This window comes from Drosophila mojavensis, unplaced genomic scaffold, assembly GCF_018153725.1.
Source record: "Drosophila mojavensis isolate 15081-1352.22 unplaced genomic scaffold, ASM1815372v1 contig_277, whole genome shotgun sequence".
Taxonomy (NCBI): Eukaryota; Metazoa; Arthropoda; class Insecta; order Diptera; family Drosophilidae; genus Drosophila; species Drosophila mojavensis.
This window is the reverse complement of record NW_025318822.1, coordinates 2,292,860-2,315,173: the sequence shown is the minus strand read 5'-3', so window position 1 is coordinate 2,315,173 and position 22,314 is coordinate 2,292,860. Positions and strand designations below refer to the sequence as shown.

Here is a 22,314-nt window from a genome sequence, read left to right as displayed (position 1 = left end):
TTAAATATATTAGTTATTTGCTTTACTCTCGGTCGTGTTGCTACTGAGGTCGATCGAGTTTTTTGACATTATAGGAGAATATTATTTAATACATGGCCAGCTTCAAGCAGAGGTCCAACTGGCGCCGTTGTTGCATGTTACATTAATCATGATTTGGCTGCTATGCAAACATAACCTCATTTGCCAGCCTTCTGTTGTGGCAGTGCGATACTTAACAGCTGTTCCATTGTTGCTGTTACTGTTGTTGTTGTTGTTGTTGTTGGTGCTGTTGCCCCTGTAAGGAGCTAGCTGCTAAGAGGTGGCGTCGCAACTGCAACTGCAACTCGTTTCGAGGCCCACGCCCACCTCCTTAACCACTTGCCATTCATACGCCGTGGCGCACGAAATCGCGTATCAAAACAAAAAAGGCAACGGCAGCAGCAGCAGCAGCAGCAGCAGCAGCAGAGGTAACGGCATCGGTAACAACGTCGCAGTCACTGCCGACGTCGCCGTCGTCGCCGTCGCCGTCGCCGTCGCTGTTCTGAGCACAATTAATAAATTATAGACGGCGTTGGCAGACATTGTCCAAAAGGCAAAGCAAAGCACAAGCACAACCAGCCACCCAACATAGCGTCACGTGTAGCGAGAGAGTGTGAGAGAGACGGCGAGTGTGGGCGAAGGGGCGTGAGCAGGGGAGAAGCAATGCTGTAGTGGCGGCACGCGAAACCAGTGATCAAAACAAAAACCGAAAAAACGAATTTATCATTACAATTACAACAAGGCAAAGGCAATAAAATTAATCAGCAATTCAAAAACTGCAAGTGGCTGTCGCTGCTGTTGTTGTTGTTAATCATGTTATTGTTGTTGTTGCTTTTGCTGCTGTTGCTGTTGTGGTTGGTTTAATAACCCGAAATAATCGCAGCCAATGCTCAGAGGAGCAAAGGCTGGCGACGCATGTGCTAGACAGAGATGCACATAGGCGTAGAGCAGACGAGAAGTAGAGCAGAGACGGACGTCGCCGTCGTCATCATTAAAACAACATAAAAAGTAATAAATAAATATGAGTGTGAGCGTGTTTTGTATGTTGGAGTGTGTGTGTGTGTGTGAGAGTGTTTGTGTGCGTATGTATATGTTTGTCTGAGAACGAACGACCTTCAACTTCCTACCCCTGCTGAGCTGATGACGGTGGCTACCTGTCTGTCAGCGTCAATGCTTGCGTCGCTGTCGTCGTCAGCGTCTCTGCCTGTTGACATTGATAGCTTCAACTGTAAACTTATACAAAAGCCATAAAGAGGTCTAGCAAAAATGCGAATGTGAGTGCGAGCGAGCGGAGAGCGAGAGCGAGAGCTAGCATGTGCAAGTGCAGAGCAATCAGCATAAATTAAAGTCGAATGCAACATGTGACTCTGTCTGAGATTTTTCGGCTGATGCTGCGCGACTATGCAGTCGCCGCTGTCGTCTGCGTCAGCGCAAGCATCGGCATCCCTGCTGCCACACTAAATATTTTGCATATGCAAATGCAAACGTGCACACACACACACATAATCGGATTGGTAATGCACCTTGCACGATGACGACGACGACGACAACGTCGCGAATTCGAACTTGTTTGAAGTCTTTTTGGCCCACAAAGAGAGAGAGGCAAGGCAAGGCGAGCGCGACAAGAGCACTCGCGCACTCGTGAGTTCGCCGCAACAACACCAGCAACAGCAGCAGCAACTCGACAGCATGTTGCATGCAATAAGGAGTTAAGCAAAACAACAACAATCTGAATGGAGCGCGCTGCCAGCAGCCAGCATCCGCATCCCGTTGCAGGCCACTGAGACAGCAACAGCGGCGTAAACAAATTAAACTAATAAGCGCAAAAAGGAACAACGAACGTAATCATAAAGTAAAATGCAAGAAACGGCGGTGCATTGCCAGTTGCAGCAAGCAGAGGCAGAGGCAGAGGCAGAGAGGCAGCGACGTCGCCGTCGCTGTCGCCGTTACTGGCACAGCTTGGACTGTCGAAATCCATTATAACCTCAATCGGCAATCGCATTTCTTCGTTCGAGTGGAGCGCAACATAATACGCTGCTGCTGTTGCTGCTAGCGGACATAAACCACGACCAGAGCCAAAGAGAGAGAGAGAGAGAGAGAGAGCAGCTGGAGTGGGTGGTCGGTCATATGTGTATAAGTGCATCAAAGGAGCGTAATTGGCAACTGGTATGGCAACTGTAAAATCATCAAAGCTACTGCTGCAGCTGCTGCCGTTGCTGCTGCTGCTGTTGCTGCTCACAACTGCAGAATAAAGTTGTAGCTGGTCACAAGCTTTTGCTGTTGGCCAACTCTAATCCGCCTGGGATATGCAGGACAGGCAATCAGAATGGGAATAGAACAGTAGCTGGCTTGAGTATTGGAAATTAAAATCGAGACACAAATCAAGGGATGCACACCAAAGAGGATCTGTGTGCTCCATTCAGAGCTTAAAGTACGAGGGGGTTAAGTAACTTAGCATTAGGTTCTCCAGACTGTCATTAGCTTACTGAAGTAGATGAGAATTCTTAATGCTTCTATTATTCTCTATAAATTGTCTATAAAATTACATATATGTATATTTATCTGTAATATGTATATTTATAATTCCAAATTGGTATTTTACTTAAATATACATAAATTAATTGTATACCCAGAAACCATTGTAAATTGAAAATCGTGTAATGCTTCTGTTTTCAAAATTAGTTAATAAACATATATACATACATATGTAAATTATATTATATTACCTATAGACTCCTCGTTTAACTATAGAACTATCTCCAAGTTTATCCTTTCATATTTCAATTCGTCTAAATAATAATTTGACCCATTTAGTATATTCCCATAAAATTACAAAAGCATACCTACGCGGCATAGATAATAATAGATTAATGAACCCGAACCCATAGACCAATTGTGACTAGGTCACTTCAGCAACTTTGTGTGCCATGTCATGTTTTTTTCAGACACTTAAATATAGGCCTAGTTATGAATACTTTTGGCTGCGCATAAGTATGTATTATAATATTTTAGTCAACGTTCTCAATACGATATATTTGTGCACCTGATTGCACTCATCAGCGATCTGCGTTGCTGCCTCCAACTGGAATGCTATAGGTCGGGCCAACAGACAAACGCACGATCGTTTCAACAGACTGAAATATCCAAAACAGCAGAGCGAAAATAGACAGTCGCATACACATTTTGTTGTTTTGATAATTTTTAACTCGAGTGTCGAGTCGAGTTGAGTCGATTCAAATCGAGGCGAGGCGAGTCGAGCGTTGTGTCGAGTCATCCATCAGAGGGGCAGAAACAACGACAACAACAGACATCGCGACGATGACGACGACGCCGACATCTCCAAAAATAATGCCAGATACAAAGGCAACTACAGCCGCAGCCACAGCCACAGCTACAGCTATGGAACAACTGCAAAGCATTAACAGCACAAGGCCAACAGCTGGTCTCTCTGTCCGGTCTGGTCTCTGGTTTTTCGGTCTGTTGTCTCGGGGCTCGAGTCGTCCGCGTCTGTTGGCGGCTGGCGTTCCGTTCCACATTCATCTGCGACGAACCTGCAGCATTTTAGTGATATTTTCGAGTAACTAGCACACAGCAGCAGCCGAACATGTTTAAAGTTTTTCGGATGCGACGGCGAGCAACAACATCAACAGCACACTCACACACACTCAAGTAGCAAAATGTAATAGCAAAATGCTGCCAAATACTTGGCCGCCACCCCCGTGGCAGAAGCCCATTACCCGAACCGGCACTCGGCCAGCAACGTCGTCGTCGCCGTCGTCGCCGCCATCGTTCACCAATTTCATTTCAACATATTTGCAGCAGCCAGAGCTAAGAGCTAACAGATCTCGCATCCAGAGCCGCTGCTGCTGCTGATGCCGCTGCTGCTGCTGCACATCCATTCAAACGAAAAAGTATCTTAAATTTTTGTTTGCTGTTGCCGCCGCCATCCCCTCTCATCTACCCCTATGGCAAGCACCCCCGCAGCCGGTCCAGGCCCTTGTCGTTGTGCGCTCTGCTCCGTAGTTTATAGTCTTACTTTGTTGGTTTTCTACCCACAAGTCTTTCTCTTTTTCGTTGTCGTAGCAGCAAAAGCAGCAACACAGCAGCACAGCAGCAGCAAAAAACCGAGAGAAAAAAAATTTTTTATAGGTATTATTTCGTTCCCACATACGCGCCGAGGCAAGCGTCAGTCAGTCAGGCAAGCGACGGCAAGGCATGAGGCAATGGCAAAGGCACAGCACAGCACAGCACAGTACAGGCAGAGCACAGGCACAGGCAGAGTTAGTGGAAGAAGTAGAAGAAGAAAAAGTGGAGGCGGAGGTAGAGGCAGAGGCCGTGACAGCGTCAGCGCATGTACAGACATACAAAACTCGATAGTAACAGGGCTGCCAAGTATTTTGCTGACTCAAAGCGATATTTTTCTATTCAATTCATTTTAGATTTCACTGCAAAATTTTTCTACATATTATACAGATCGACATGTTATGCATCAAATGCATATATCATAATTAATATAAATTTATGTATTACTATTTTCTTTTTATATTTTTTACAAGTATACACGCATAGCAAAAAAACAAAAGCACAAAATGCGAGTATTTAATTTAATCATAAAGAAAAAATTATACTCTGCTAAACATCAAATTTACAAAATACAAATCATCTACGCCTACAATGTGAATTCAATGCCGAAGGCATTTTGAATGCTTGACAACCCTATGTACTTATTTTGCTGTACTGCTGCTGATGTTATGCCGCCTGTCTGCCAGCCAGCCTGCTTGCCTGCCTGCCCCGACCCCTGCCCCTGCACTGAAATCCCCTTCACAACGACGAACCGCCTGACAGCGCACACGATGCGCCGCACAAATATCGTATCGCATTTACTCGGCACTCGTACCAGAGCCAGAGCCAAAGCCAGAGCCGTAGCTACATACATACATACATATTTTTGTAGGTTATGTGTATATAACAAAGGCAGCAGTGTGAGTCAATTGCGTTGCGATTGTGGGAGAGGCAGCCGAGCGAACGAACGACCGAACGTCGCGTCGTTCCAACGAAACGAGCTCTGGCTCCGGCTCTCTGTATATATGCGTATATATATGTGTGTGTGTTTGTGTGTGCGAGGGTATGAAGTCTATGTATGTATATACAGTGAGAGCTGCCTGAAAATACTGCTGTGTGTTATATCGGCATAGTGTGCACGCTGTGCACAACAACTCGAGTGCTGACTGTAGCTCACTGTACATAAAATGTTAAAACTCTGATTATGACGATGACGTTGAGCAAGAAGCGGTGAGGGGCAAGAGGGCAGAGAGCATGGGCATTGGCAGCAACGACTGCGGCAGAGCGGAGCCAGTGCCAGAGCCAGAGTCGGAACACACATACACAAACACAAAAAAGTTTCAAATGGAAATTTTGAATTAATGAACGAAACGAAACGAAATGAACTAAACTGGTTTCATTTGTGCGCTGCAGCGCTGAGCCGCTCTGAGCTGAGCTCTGAGTTGTTTTTACCCTCCAGCCCACTGTCCGCTGTTGTATTGTTGTAGTTATTGTAGATGCTGTTGTTGTTGTTTAGCTGTAGCTGCTTTGCTCGCTGTGCCGCTTTCTTGCGTTGCTCAGTTGAAAATATTTTCGCCTCGAACGAAAGAGGCTAATTAAGCCAAAGGAATTTCTCTGCAATTTTGTGTGCCGTCGCCGCCACACACAACACAAGCAATTGAGCTTTGAAAACTTGCTGTCGTCTTTGGCACAGCTGAGCGCAGCTTTTTCTAGTCGAAGTAGGAAGTGGCTGGATGCTGTGTGTTGCGGCAGAGAGTTGGCGAGAGGCATTTATTTAGCAGCGATGTTGGCGACGCAGTTAGAACATGTTGGCTGATCGGTTTTCTGTTTGATTGCCTCAACGTCGCCGTCGCCGCAAATACGTACACACACATACATATAAACATGTTTATGTGGGTATGTACGTTTTTCGCCGTACATCTGATTTTGCTTTGTTTTGATTTCGGTTTTTCAAGGCAATCAGGTGTAATATTTTTTCATTTTGCTCCGATGATCGCTGTGTGTTTGCGTCTCGGTTCCAATTGAGCGCCTTTTATCTATGTTCAAATGGCGATGTTTACGAGTATCTCTCTGTTATTGTTGCCGCTTGATGTTGCTTCTGGCTGCTGCTGCTGGCTGCTGGCTGCTGCTGCTGCTGCTGCGAAAAACAATCTAGCAAAGCGGAAATGAACGGGAAGGCAATCGATCGAGATTTTAAGATCGAGTGGTTCGCTCTCGAACAAGTGTAGCCGCTGCTTGGAACGTGTTCTTTGTGGGTTCGATTCAAGCTGTGCCAATGTTTGTTTTCCTACTCTCGCTGATTGTTCCTGGCTCCTCTCTCTATCGCTCTGTGCGTTGGCAACCGCAATTGCTTCCTGTTTGACTCTGAATGCTCCTCTTATCAATATCAGTTGGTAGTGCTTTGTTCAGCTGGTCAGGTCAGAGCTGCCTCTTCAACAGGTTGATGGGTCGCATTGTAACGTTGAAATTGGGGAAAGCCCAAAGACATAACATGTATTATAAAGGTAATACGTGTTATGAAACAATTGCGCCTGATTTCTGAATATTACTACACGATTAAAATAACATTCTATAGGTTTACAATATTTCTATTTTCTATTCCAATTTCTTAAATATATTTTATTTATTCTGTGAGACTTAAAAGCACAAGTTGTCCTATCACCATTTGATTTAAGATAATGAGACCTACTTTCATAATCTGAAGAAAGTCTCCTATACACTCAAAAAGAAATAAATATATGTATGTATGCATGTGTGTGAGCATATATGTATGTAGATTACAGACAATGTATTGAAAGAAAAATTGATTGTGGATAGCGAATTTTAAAAATCTTGATGCATAAGACCTACAATTGGGATCGAAAATTAACTAAGAATGAAAGTATGTATATGTAGATATGTATATGTATATGTATATGTATATGAAGATATTATAGTACAAAAGAATCATTTAGCATATGAATGTATTTTGCACATATTCAATTGAAATTACTTATTTAACGTTTTTTAAGATTATGGGCTACATTAGGCTGAATTTCTATGACCAGGTTTAATCTTCAAATATTTTTTAAAGTAAAGCAACTGCAAAATCGAATAGTTGCAGCCCTTAAATGTATGAATTAAACTAATGAAGTCAAGGAATAATGCTTTTGGGCATTCCATCTAAATCGGTATGGTTTATACGTAAATATACACACATACATACATATATGTATATATATTTACTTACACTTGTGTATGATATTCATTCAGAGATTAATAAAGTATGAGATATTTGATTTAAAGCTAATTAGAATACAGTTGGAACCATAATTATGTTTTATCATGGCCCTTTTTACTTGTAATAAGAGGACGAATTCTGCTTTTGGAGTTGCCTCATTTAGTGATCGGATCATTTGAAAAACTTAGCTAAAATCCATGCACTGGAAAGATGTGCTCTCTTGGCAGTGGGTGTCCGACAATCAGAGATCTTACTGCATATTACAAACTAAGTAACGTCTAAATTTGAAGACAGCTTAAACACAGAATTATCGGCTAATCCGATTTCTTAAGATTCGATTACAATGAGTTCACCATGTACATACAATGCTAGGCTATATGATATCTGATAGTAGCCAAACCTATCTCTTATATCAGTATAATAATTAGAAAAAATAAATAAGAAAAAAATATTTAAAGGCTTTCTTACTACCCATAGCTTGGACCAACTTATTGCAATTTTAAGTGTGCCATGTTGCATTTGTAGCATTCTCAAAAATACAAAAACAATGCCTTACCACTTTCAATAGATTTTTAGTCGCAACAAGTCCAAGTCGTGAGGTGAGCAGAAAAAATAAAAATAACATGCAGGATGGTTCCTGGTTGGATGCTGCCTTTGCCACCTGTTTTGCAACACGATCGCGTTTGACTGAAAACCCGTCTAAATCTAAAAGCGATGCAACATGTGTGTGTGCGTTTGAGAGTGCCGGCAAAGCGGCTAGCACTCAATGGAGACAGATGTGGGCAAATCGTAGCGGGCACTGTGTGGGTGGGGGTGCGAGGTGGTTTGATGGGGTTGCCATTGCCTCTAAGTGGGTGCAAGTGCTGGCAAAGCAAAAATATTTGCACGTACACACACACGCAATCACACACTCACACACACTCCAAGAGGCGTTGGATGAACATTCGTGTGGGCGGTTGCACAACGCAGCTGCCACCGTGAAACGGCAACAGCAACGTCAACGTCAGCGCCGACGTCGACGCCAACGCCGCTTGCATTGAACTCGGAAGTAAACGCAATAGAGAATAATACGCGAGTAGAAACCAAACCAGTTAGCAGCATGCAACATCATAACATATTCAAATCGCCAGCGCCGTCGGCGCAAACAGCGACGTCGACGTCGACAGCGGCTGTGGCTGCGACAACGCACAGCATCTAGCGAACCGACGCCGACGACAACGTTTAGAGCGCCAGGCGACGCCGCTTTTACTCTCACGTGAAAAGTTTGCTGCTCAACGACGCCGTCACGAATTAAACTAAACAACTACCCGACACGGCTAAAAAACAAAAACAAAACAAAAATTACAAAAAAAAAAAAAAAAGAAATACGTAAAAGGAGCAAGGAGCAAGGTTGCATGCCCGACTGCCAAATACCTTGCAAAGCACAGCTGTAACTATGTGCAACATGGAGGGACACTAACATTTAAGGGCTATGTTAGTAACCCTCTATTTTTCACCAACTTTATGTAAAATTGAATTTAGAAGACAAATAACTAAATAAATCATATGCATATAAAGGTATATCTCTAAGAAGACCTGAGTTACTCTATTCAAAACTTGATATCAAACTTTGATAATATCTGCATACTTCCCTTGTGAAGAATTTTTCATCTTAATATGAAAGGAAAACTTCCATTAATGATAGATCAAAACTGGAATCAAATACAGATAAAATATATATTTAGTAAATTTCCATAATAAGCATTGGAAACGAAACATAATATGGTCAATGAATATAGTAATAGCATATAATAATAATGTCAAACATAATCTGTACATTATTTCAATATTGAAACATTTTGGCTAGGACCAATTGTTATTCCAACAGTGATTCTCATAGGAGATGGAGATACATGGCATAAGTACGTATATATTCATATCAAACATTAAGTCAGAGGTCAACATGCACTTGTCGGCTTGTGGCACAGGGTACTTTGGCAGAAAGGCTGCAAGGAGTCCCGTTTGGTTTCTGCCTTGCCAAATATAATGACATCATGTGAGCCAACGGGCGACAGCGGCGCACGCATCGGGCAGCCGCAGCAGCAGCAGCAGCAGCAGAAGCGGAGGCGGAGGCGGAGGCAGAGGCTGATACAATGGGGAAATAAAAACAAAAGCGAAATACAAATGCCGAGAAATTGGTTCAGGTTCAGTTTCAAGCGGCACCCCGTTTAGAGTCCGCGCAGTCAGTCGTCGTTGGTCCGCAGCCTGCAGAAGAACTCAAAGTCGATGTCGATGGCGATGGCGATATCGCAGTCGATGTCAGACTGAGAGTCAAACGCTGGCGTCGCAGCTAGCGCCGCTTGCTTTGACCTTCAATCAAAATTCGGCAAGCGAATTAGAATTGGCGCGCGATTTGCTTTCCGATTGGATAAATGCAATTTTTTGGCCAAAAGATAAACTGGCCCAACTACAAGAAGAAGCAAACAACTAGCAGCTAGCATGCAGTAGCAAAGCGAACGGCAAAAATGTTTCAAGGCGAAATTCGCACAGCGATAGCGTCGCTGCCGCCGCTGCTGTTGCTGTTGTTGCTGCTGCTGCTGCGTCATGATAACAATAACAACAACACACACCATTCGCCTGCCAGCCAGCGAGTCAGTCAGTCAGTCAGTTCGTCGCATAAAATAGCACAGAGCGCACACGAAGCGGGCGACGAGCTAAAAACAACAACCAAAAAGTACCTGGCACGGCTACAGCTACAACAACAACAGCAACTTGGACAACGACGTGCCCAAATGCCCAAGCAGCACTCGCAGATACAGATACAAATGCAGCGAACAGAGAGATACAGCTACAGCGCTGAAATAAACAAAAATGTTGAACAAAGCAGCGACGGCAACGGCAACGGCAACAGCAACGGCCTCAGTAGCAGCACCATCGTCCGCCCAACAGCCACAGCCACAGCTCGAGTTCAGTTTTAGTTTTCGCTGCGACGGCAACGGCAACTGCGACGGCAGTTTTCAGTTTTGCTTCTGCTTCCACTTTGCGTTGCCTTCGCACATACCACAGCGAAACTCATGCACACAAATACACACAACACACACACACACACATGCATGCGTCAGTCTCTACCCTGTGTGTGTGTGCGTTGTGGAAATGTACCTTTATATAAACGACGACCCAGCACAACACTACACGAAATTCCCAACTGACAAGACTGCCAACACACAAACGCAATATACATGCTTATATACACACACATTTATATATATACACATATATAAATTTATATATTGTATGCGTGTGCGTTTGTGTGTGTAGACAGTTACTCAGCACTGAATAGAGTTGCCATACTGTTGTGCATCGTCATAACATGGGAATCGAAAAACTCAGACAAAGGGAGCGAATTTTTAGTTTAAAGTTATTTTTGTACCTGAATCCCTAATTGACATTACATATATATTTCACAAATAATAACAATTAGCTAAAATCGTATTTAGCTGTCTAATATATCGTTATTTTATTTATTATATGTTTTATATATATACCATATAACCATATATAACATTTTTATATTATTTGCCTTTTTTATAACTATAAATGAACTGGATTCCTTAGTAAAGTATTTATATATAGTAGTAATATTTATTACAGCCTCTCTTATCATATCTATTCTGAATATAATTTTGTTTTGAATATAAAAATACTTTACGTATTAACATATGGTACTTAAGTTGCTAAGTCAGCTAAAACTCGGAGCTGTATCGAATGCCGTTGAGTTGTTTTGGCAGCCAGTTATACAATCCAATCGACTTTCAAATATTACACCTCAACAGCACACCCGATCTGGCAACGCTGGCAGCGTTTAAATAACAGCCGCTGCTGATGCCACTGCCACTCCTACGGCCGGCAGCCGGGGCCGTTTGCACAACGTTCGCTGCGATATCGCTTTGGCTTTGGGTTCGCAGCTATTGCTGTTGCTGGTTGTCTTTATTTCACTGAAATTATCATGCTGGCAATGCTGTACATTTCCCATGCAGCTGGCAATGCCAGCAGCTAGAGAGTTGCCGTCGCTACCCTCCCCGTTCGCTGACAACCGACAAACTCGTTCAATTTCAATGCTTTTTACATAAGTGCGCGTCGTTCGCTTGCCCTGGTGCGAGCAGAGCGGCTGTCGTGCTCACTCGTTCGCTCGTTCGTCTGTTCGCTCGTTCGCTAGTTCGTTCGCTCGCTCGGTTGTTCATGCTGTTGTGTGAGTGTACCCTGTACAGGGGTGCATTTACTAAAAGTATCTGTAGCTAGCGTTTGTGTACGTGCGCTCGTGTATGTGTTTGCTTACATCTGTATGCGTGCGTCGTTGCTGGTTTTGCTGCCTGCTGCCTGCTTCTTGAGCGCTGGCCAGTTTATTTGTGATTTTAGCATGGCAGACTGAGGTACACGTCGCTCTTGCAATCGTGTCGAACGCAAAACGATACGAAAAGAATTCGACGTAAATTTCTGGTCCCGTAGTTGCAGCAGCGCGCGTAATTCAAAGTTATCAAAACAAACCACAAATAATATTCATTCAAATAACATTGCAATCTAAAAAGTGTGTGCATACAATTAATACTAAACTAGTTCAATTGGAAATATTAAAATATATATAAATAAATATATATATTTCAATTAAAAAGTGAATCACAGGGAAAACAATAAGAAGTTTACGTACTAATAGTGCCACCAATATGTCATCTGTTCCTTGTGATGTGGTGGACCATGCGGCTGGCTCCATGCATCTACTGCTGGTTGCCCTGTAAAATTCCGCTGAAGATATATGTATATCTAGTGACTTAAAACTAACACAAAATAATACAAATAAACTGGTAACAGTGACGATAATACAACGAAAAGCCAGGTGCTAGCTGTTGCAACTATATTTTAGTTATTTTCCTGCTACGGCCATTGGCTATTTGGAAAAATTGGATAAACACAGTTATCCCACATCTCTCGAAACGGCTCGGCCGAAAATGTGCACAGAGGTGAGTCGACATACATAGATCATAGATCAGCCAGCATTTACTGACTTACCTATATATCTAAATAATATATCAATATCAGTTATCAAAAATCAGTTAAAGACTTTGACCAACAGTTAGTTTGAAATCGAGTGCCAATTGGAGCTGCGATTTGGCGGGCTTCATTAACCAAAGAATTGTACCTGAAAACTACCTGTGCTCCTGACTAGGCATAAGGGTTTTCCCGTGTGCGAGCTGATCATAACAACGGCATATGTACCTTGAATTTCGTTTGTTATTTCTGAAACATTCATAGTATTGGGTTATGATTATATTATGGTAAGGGATATACTCTCTATATGTATTATATATAATACATTGATTTCAATTATTTAATAACTAGGAAAATATCTAATCCAAAATAACATCATTCGTAACTCTGAGTACTGTGAGAAACACCTCTACTCTAGAGTAAGATCTGATATCGCCCAGTTTACCGAACAAATAGAATAAACTCTGTTGCATATAGCACAGCTTTTAAGCTTAACGATCCTAGCCGCTCGCGAGCTTTTAAGCTAGACAAGTTTTATCTACCTTTTTACGTTGACGTTCGCAATTAGTTTTATCGAGCCCCTGGACTGGCTTATCAGTGCAGCATGAACTTGTCTCAAGTTCACTCTACGCTGATAACAGATTGTGTTGCCCCCGTCTGCCCGAATAAACCGACCGCAACTGACGCTTCCATTCATAAGCACTTTAGATTTTTTGGTGAATCATTTGATTCTCTCTCTCGCCCTCTCCCACTCTGTGGGTAGCTTTCATATTTTGTGTGTGCCGCGCTGTGTGTTGCACCTTTTACTTAGAAATGCGCGTAAATGCTGACTGAAGCTTCAACATGTGGTTTCAATACGGAATTTTCAGCGCCGCCTACACCTATTGGCATTGCCAGTGTATGTTGCTCGTGCGTGGGTGGGTGGTTGGTGGGTTGGCTGGTTAGCTTTGGGTCTACGTCGCTCCATGAGTATCTGTGTGTGCACTTCATACACATACATATGCATATGCATGTGTGCAACTTGGCCTTTGTTGCAGGCAGGATAATAATAACGGGCACAGGCACCGACACCAACACCGACACAGGCGCAGGGACAGTTACTCCTACAGCGTGTATCACAGCAAGCACAACGGCAACCGCAAAAACAGCAACAACAACAGTTGAGCTCCTCTGTCATGTAAACAATGCAAAAAGTTGCACGTGCTTGCGCTACCATCATGCAGCGCCATCTATTGGCACACATTTGCGTTAACGCAATATGCTAAAGAGGTGCTGACGCCGCTGCCGGCTAAGCTGGCGTCGACGTCTTCATTGTCTAATGCAACAATTGTTTGGACGCTGACGTCGCGACGTCGCTGCCGCGTCGCAGACAGCTGACTTTGCGGCCGTTTAATTAATTACAGACACTCAGCAGTACTCGGCACACAACGTACACACACACACACACACATACATAAACAAAAGGAAACAGTAAAAAAGTAAATAAATAAATAAAGAAGAATAATAAGAAAAACAGCAACAAACTTTTAGTGGACGTCGCCGCGGTCGCAGTCTCAGTCTCAATCTCTGCCGACGTCGCTGCCCATTAAGTTTTCTCTTTCGTTAGCGGCCAAAGTAGCGTGTTGTAAAACGCTAGCGTCGCTGCTGTCGTCCCAATCGCAGTCGACGCGTCAGATTTATATTAATTTCTTAGTTCGGATGCGGCAGCCGTTTGTGCACTTGCTAAAAGAAAAGCCATTATAAGTTCGTTAAGTAATTTGCAGAAAAATAAATGGAGTTTTATACTGTTTGTATTTTTATTTTTATCAGCCTAAGTATCTGCTGCATAGTTTCTAGTTGAAGATAATATTGTTTTCTTGACTCTAAAACATATATGTAAATATAATATAAATTATGGGAATGATAGATAGGCTTGTCTGAGTTACCGTTCATTACATTTATTACAATTCAAATATTTGAATAGTTAAATGGGGCTATATATCATTTCACTGATATAGGATTGTTCTTTTGTAAGGGCATCTTAGCTTCGGCACATGTGCATAAATTTTCGCAAAAATTTGCTCTCATTATTTGCCCTGTGCCTCATTTTTAATTGTTCTTTATAGCTGGCATGGTATGGCTGGTATGTGTGTGCGTGAGTGTGTAAGTGCGTGTCTGTGTGTGTGCGCGTTGTTATTGTTTTTTTAGGGTGGTGCAAATTCCGACACGAGACTTAATTCACTTAATTGAGCAAGCAGCGACGGCGACAGCGACGGCGACGACGACGCCGATGACTATGACAGCAGTGGCGACAGAGACAGCGACGTTGACAGCGCGCTGAAAGCATCGACGCGTCGGCGTCGTCGTCGGCGTTGACGTTGGCGTTGATATCGCTGTTGCTGTTGTTGCGGCACAAATAGTTTTAAATTGGCGTCGGTCCGACATGGGCCCAGACCCGGACCCGGACCCGGACCCGGCTTCGACTCCGACACCGGAATTAGCATCGGCTCTAGCTTTGGCTCCTCTTCTTCTCGTTGTCGTTGTAGTTGTTTGATTTCACTTTCAGATACATTAACAGAAGTGCGCTGCATGCGCACGCCTTTTGAGTTATTGGTAGCTGTGCCACAGCCCACAGATAGTGCAGTTCGGCAAGGCTGAATGAGAGGCATGAGGCATGAGTGCGGGGCTAGGGGTAGGGGCTGAGACAGGGGCAGTGGTAGTGGTAGAGCTATAGGCAGCCTCCTGTGCCATTTTCTTTGCTCTTCGATTTTATGAATGAAAACGCGAAGGCGCAACGCGACTTGGTCGTTCATTCGGTCGTTGTGGTTTACTTGCTGTGGTTGCATTGCTTTATTTGCATGCATGTGGCAGGCAGGACCCACACACACACACACACGCACACACTCGTATATGTCTGCTGCCATAAAAATGCCTTTGGGGGCCCGACTTGCGACGCGTCGACGTTGTCGTCGTCATCGTCATTGTCCTCGTCCTCGTCCTCTCTCTCTCTCTCTCTCTCAACATGTGTGCTGCTTATGTGTGTGTGTTCCATTCCATTAATGGCATTATTATCCTTTGCGACCCATTTGGGCTGGCTGCTGGCTTTTTAATTTTGCTTGCTTCTTGTACTTGTTGCTTGGCGGTCAAGTGCACCACGGAAAGCGAAAACCTCTCAATGATAAAGTTTAAATAATAATACGACAACAAAAAAGCGAAGGGAATCAGCCGTTTAAGGGTTGCACCCTCCCGGCCCAGCCCCATCCATTCGTCGCGCTGTCTGCTCCTTTTGTCCTTCACGTAAAACTCTGTCCTCTTGCACAGCCTTGACGCAAAAATGTAAACAAAATGCCGCATGGCCATTTGAGAAACTGACACACGCACACACACAAACACATACACATACACCCACAGAGAAAGAGGTATGCCCAGGTAGCCATCAGCAGGTAAGCAGCTCAGAGGGCGCCCAACTTGTCGCGCATGAGTAATCGACTAAAGTCACGACTTTAAACGGAAAAACAACTTCGTGTTCAAAGCTTTCAATGGCTAAGAGATCGACCAAGAGAATTAAAAAGCTTTTATTAACAAAAATTCATAATACCTTAGATTTCATATACACACATAACAGCTAATATCTAAGTGCTTCTCATAGTTCTTTTCATTCTGTTCAGTTATCATTATCAATATAATAGATTATTTATACATACATAAAGTTAATACATGAGTAGTATTTATATTTTACTGATATTATGTTCACTTATCAAAACTTCTTTATATGACGACACTTTACAAAACAAATGATATTGTTATGACAGATCTTACGGTCCTCACTATTCTAAAACAAAAGATATGTGCCATGTGTGTATCCAGCCTCATTTTGAAATCTAGATAAGTCCAAGACCCAATTACGTCTATTAAAAAGTTTTTCCTTATTTTTTTGGCATTCGAGTTGCTATGAGATGAGGAGACATAAAAACGTGGGAAAATGTCCTATGTGGACAGATAAGATGATTTTAATAAAGTTACAGCTTATACTGCATACCTCCATTCATTTATTTAAATAGCAATAACTGTTTCTGAACTTATAGACATTTTTGATCTTATATTTCGTATTCCACTATCCCATGGGAAATAAGTTGTGGCATGAACTCTTCAGTGCGAATGTATCAACAATGTGTCTGTCTGCTCGAGTGTTTTGGCGTCCTTGCTTGGTGTCCAACTATTGACTCGACAAATTTGTCAAACCATTCAAAACCAGCTGACAAATTGACAAGCGCAAGACATTGACCATCGCTGTGTGGTGCGGACAGCAGTGGCAGCAACAGCAACAGTAACAGCAGCAACAGCAGCAGCAGCAGCAGAGGCTCGCTTGACCGATTGACTGGGCTGCTTAACAGATTTACAAACTCGAAACGTGCCACATGCTTATATATGGTGGATTTACTACGCGCGACAGGAGAGAGTGGAGAGTCGAGTTGCGGCTAATGTATGCCCAAAGCGTGCAACAGCCACAACAACAACAACAACAACAACGACAAACAGCTGTAGCTGCAGCCAGAGTGTTGCACAAAATCTTATCAATGAGTGCGCATCACTTGCACTTGTTTGCACTAGCTAACTAATACGCTGGGAGCTTGGGGCTTGCAGCTGTGAGTTGGGCGGGGCGAGTGGGGGATTTACCGGCGACGTAAATGGTGCGGCATTGCTGATGATGACGGCAACGATGACGTGACTCGCAGATGCAACAACAGCAGCAACAACAGCAACAACAATCAGCATCAGTTACATATAAAGATTCAGATACATTTATGGCATTGGCCACAGATGCACGCACACAATTAACATTATTAAATCGCTTGCCGCAAATTTGCGGTTGCGTCACCTACTAAGCGCGCTCGCCACTCGGACAGTCGGACAGCTGGACACTCAGACACTCGGACGCTGTGCGCCAAAGGATAACCCAGCAACAACTACAACAATAATCAACTGAAGCGTTTCCCAGCAGAAATTTCCATTAAGCTAAATTAAAGTTATCGTGCGGCGGCAGCGCAGTAACACGAAGACGTCCCCCCGTCGCCCAGCGTTGCCCTCTCTCTTAGCTGTTACAAAGCTCTTCCATTTTCATTTCTCATGCGTTACGTTGCGTTGCGTAGCGTTACGTTTCCCCCGCCCGGCCTGCGCCACGTTTGACAATCAACGAGGACGTCTCTCGCTCTGCCCACGTACAACGTGCAATTCGAAAAGTGGTTTTCATGGCATCATGGCCCAAAAACCACCACCACCCTCACCACCGCCGCTAGCAGCCCAATCACCCACCCATGGCAAGAGCCCGAGTCAGAGCCAGAGCCACCGCCGGAGTCAGAGTCGGAGCGGCAGTGGCAGTGGCAGTGCCAGAGCCGAAGACCGCGCCGTAGTCCGTGCCATCCTGGCGGGCTGGTGGTAGGCTTTATTATGTCAGCCCAACGAGAGGGCGAGAGCGCATTTCACCCAATTTCATTATATTTGCCAACGTTTTTAGCTTTTATACGTCATGGCATATTTCACCACACACACTCGCATAGAATCCACCACCGAGCCACCCCAGGCCACTCCAGCGCTTACGATTCGTTTCGTTTCGTTTCGATTCGGCACAGGCTCGGAGTCGGGGTCGGTTGTGGAGGTTAGTGTTCGGGCTTGGGTTCGGTTATAAAAGCCGGTTCGAGTCGCTCGCTCGATTCCAGTGCGCAGGGTCGACACACACACACGCACGCACAAACACATACATGCACACCCACACACCAATGTGTGGGTGGCTGGGTGGTTGGCTATGGATGTGTAGGTGGTTTTTGGCTGCCAACCCATTATATTATAAGGAATATAATATTATTATAATGTCAGGCATAAAGTACGAGAGCAAGAGACGCAGAGGACAAACAGGATACGGCAAGCCGAGTGGTGGAGGCAAGGGGGTCGTGGCAAACCCGTGGGCGTTAGAGCTCTAGCGGCTAACACACGCATACATATTTATATATACGTATACATATATACTGATATATATAAAGACACATATATACATATACATTTGTACGTGTTGTATGTGCGAAATAAGGTTATTTTATAAACAGTTCGGAGTGTTGGGGGTTGTCTATCTCTATCCTTCTCTCCCCTTTGTGCTCGCTCTTGATGGCTGCTCTGAACAGTGTGTGTGTGTGTGTGTGTGTGTGCGGACAGCTTTTGGTGTAGCGGGAGTCAACGTCGCCGTCATAGTCATGGCTGGGCGCCCTCCTAGTGGGCGGTTATGGTTAAAGCGACAGTTGTGTTGTTGTTGTTTTTGTTGCTGTGCTTTACTTTATTGAATGTGGATTCGAATGGGGGGAGTTCGGCTCTGGATTGTAGCGTAGTACCGTTAAAGCGATGGAAACGGTCACGTTGACGATGATACGCCGATTTAAGGAGCAGAAGGATTGAAAGCTTGTCTGTCAAAGTTTCGAACCTTTTTGCCGAAGATCGAGGTAGATTTATTGGGTGTACGGGTGAGCCGTAATAAGCTGGGAAAATTATTATTCAAGTATATTTATTATTGTTTGTAATAAATGCTAATGGAGAAAGTAAATATTGTTAATATTGATCAAGTGATTCTTAGTATGATCTGATCATTGCCTTATGTTCATATAATGCAGTAAATGAATATCTACATATAATATGGTTTAAAAAAATAAATATCTGAGTACATATAAATTTATAAGATCGCTTTGATTCGCAAACATTCAAATACAAAAGTCGAGCGGCATCTGTGCACATATAGAGCAAATAACATTAAGTTAGCTTTTCTCATTCAAAAATAAGTCAATTTACGCGCGCTGCTCCTCAATAATAATCCACCACAGAGGCAACCTTTGGCAAATCAGCAAACATGCGAGGCCAGCATACGACATACGTATGCACACACCAACAAATAACATGCACGTATATACACATATTATATAGATATGTGTATATGTATGCATGATTACGAATGCCAATGCGAGTACTCGAGCTCACTAGCGATGCGAGCGAGGAGCAGAGCATTCACTGCAAAGCGCACCCTCAAATAAAAGTCTGACCAACCGTTTTTGCCATTCTAAGCGAAATGCACTAGAAAACGGTGTTTGCTGCTACTGCTACGGCTGGTGCTTCTTCTTCTTCTTTTGCGCTTTAAAGTGTTTTCGAAACCTAAAAGCAGCAACAACGACAATTTGAAACAAAAATCGGAACGCAACACTGCCAAGTCAGTCGCACAGGCAGTCGCCGTTGCTGTTGTCGTTGTCGTTGCTGTTGTCGTTGCCGCCATCATTTATTTTTCGTCGTTGTCGTTGTTGTTGCCTCTTTTTCTGCTACGTACTACAAAATTAAACTCGAGTCTCGGAACGAACGTTCGTTCGCTCGTTTGAACGGGCAACGTTGCGATATTACGTCCCTCGCTATCAACAGCAACAGCAGCAGTAGTATATACACACGTACACACATAGAAGCACACACACATGCACACAAACAGACACGAATACAGCGCTGTGTTGTTGTTCCATCATCATTATTTACCAGCAGCAGCAGCAGCAGCAGCGTCGCTGTCGCTGCTTTGTTGTTTTTACCCTCACTTACTCGCATACAGAAACTCGCACACGCACGCATACACGCTCACTCTTCTTCTTCTGCTACTCGGCAACTCTCCCCGCTCTCCGTTACGACCCACACTTTATTTTTAACTGTGCGACTGTACTCGCTCGCTCGCTCTCGCTGTTTGGCTGCTCATGTATGTATGTGTATGTGTTTGTGTGTATTTTTATATGACATTCTCTCATTCCACACTGACGCCGAGTCAGCATTGCGCGGCCCGGCTGCGATGTGGAAATTGTGTGTAGAGCGACGTCAACGTTGTTGCTGCCGTTGTTAGCTGACTGGCCGGGCCTGGCTGTATATTTCTGTGTGCACACATACAGACACATTCGCACACGCATACATATTTACAGACATTTTTTCAATAGTATTTGTTGTTGTATTTCTGTGTTTACCAAGCGGGCCGCTGCGAGCGGCTTGGTGAACGTACGCCTTGATAGCTTTGGCTGTTGCTGTTGTTGTTGCTATTGCTGTTGCTGTTACTGTTGTTGTTTGTGGCACTGGCACGGCCGCGTTTCATAGCCGCTGTGCAATTTGCGCAGTGTACGAAAATGACGATGACGATTGTTAACGGCAATTGTCGTTTTTTTTTTCGTTCTGTGTGCCGTGCTGTTTTTTTTCGGCCAGCCCTGGTTCGCAGCAATTCGCGCACTTGGCGCTGCTCGATGCTGATTCGCATTTGTCTTATCAGCTGCTCGTGATAAGCGACAGCAGCAGCAACAACAACAATCGCCGTTAGCTTTTCACGCTCCCACCAATTTGCATGCTGATGTACTGATACGCGATAGTGTGATCATTGCGCTTAGCTGTTCAGCTATCAGTCAGGTACTCAGGCAGGCAGTCACTCAATCAGTCAATCAGCCAGTTAGTAAGCGAGATCCTCAGGGCTGGGGCAAACTAGCAGAGCAATGACGTAAGGCGCTATTGCTGTTGTTGTCGATAGATAACCAGTTGTCAATGGGGAAGGATAGAACAAAACAGTTATCGCTTGAAACTTTCGATGGGGTAATTGGGTAATTACACGTTAAAGTTAGAAAGAAAGTTTAAGCATTAGAGAGTTAGGCACATATATATAGTACTTATTATATAAATAAGTATATCTTAACCAATTCTAAATTCGCTATACCACAAAAAGAGCTATTTTTACTCAAATTATATTTTTCCCATCAACTCTAATCCGTTTCTTATTAGGTGACCTGTACAGGTTGATTTCAAATTGATTTGATGCCCCGCAGCCCCTCAGCACAATCGATACGTCTATCTTTATGCCCAACTCTCGGAAAATGTGTCAGTTAGTTGCAGTTTTGATCGATCGTTCGCAGGTAGAGCTAGAGTTCGGTTGCCGAACCCTGAACCCCGATGCAATAGCGTGACTAATGCGCTGCATCCTTTGTAGGGATTAGGGCTCGACCCTAGGTAGATGTGAGCGTAGCTGAGCTTAGGCACTGGGTCGCAGGATTGTTGAGTGCTCAGCTCATTTTTCAAGAAATACTTGTATGTCCTTGCCTCGAATTCGGTCAATCAGCTGATTCGGTTTTCAATTTCCGGCGCGCGTTCCTTTGTTTATACATATGCAAAAAAAAAAAGGAGCAACGTCGGTTCATTGACCAAAAGCCGTGACTGGGGCGCCATTCTTATACAGCAGCCACCAACGCGTGCTTTATGTGTGTATGTGTGTGTGTGTGTGAATGGCCTCAGCTGACTGTCAGACATATGTACTACGTGCATGGACACACTGACAGGGTAACCCGCAGTCCGTAACCCGTCCTACGCCCCGTCCATCAGCTGAGCCTTGCAAATTTTCAATGTCACCAATTGCGCGACGCCAACTTCTCTGCCTGCTGTCGCTGCTTATAAATCTTCGACACGGCACAGCAAAATACAAAAAAAAAAGAGCAACAAAAAATCCTCTTCACACACACAGGCACATATTGTACATGCATATATACAAACACATACATATACATATCGAAAAACCAAAACCACCAAAGCGGCCGCATTGAAAATTGCTCTAAATTCGCCAAAAACAGCTGATTTCGCTTTTGTGCGGCGCTTCCTGCAGTGCCAATCGACAACGTCGACGTCGACAGCGACGACGACGACGATGGCGACGACAACGACAACGACAACGACAACGACAACGGCGACGGCGACTCCGCCATCGAGCATCCACATCGGACTCTCGCAGTCGTGTAGCGCACTTCGTGCGGCAACATGAAATGGCCGACGCAAAATATGCGCATATAACAAACTACCCAATGCCCGCTACCGTTCCACCCGCCTTGCAAGCGTATTAACCTTGCAACAGCCTCATCATCATCATCATCATCATAATTATCATTCTCATCAGCAGCAACATCATCAAGACTGCGACGGCGACTGCG

General features: G+C 44.0%; 1 protein-coding gene across 2 annotated transcripts in view; it reads left to right on the top strand.

Annotated features, from left to right (window-relative positions):
• Positions 1–22,314, top strand: part of LOC6574126 (AF4/FMR2 family member lilli) — a 35,975-nt gene that overhangs the window by 5,505 nt on the left and 8,156 nt on the right. The window contains exon 1 of one of the 2 annotated variants that reach the window (XM_032728851.2): positions 11,677–12,294. The exons of the other annotated variant lie outside the window; for it this stretch is intronic. Within the exon in view, the coding sequence (XP_032584742.2) occupies positions 12,283–12,294 (12 nt within the window). The 5' untranslated portion in view covers positions 11,677–12,282. Of the gene's footprint in view, positions 1–11,676; positions 12,295–22,314 lie in introns of those variants that run through there. 2 annotated transcript variants of the gene reach the window in all.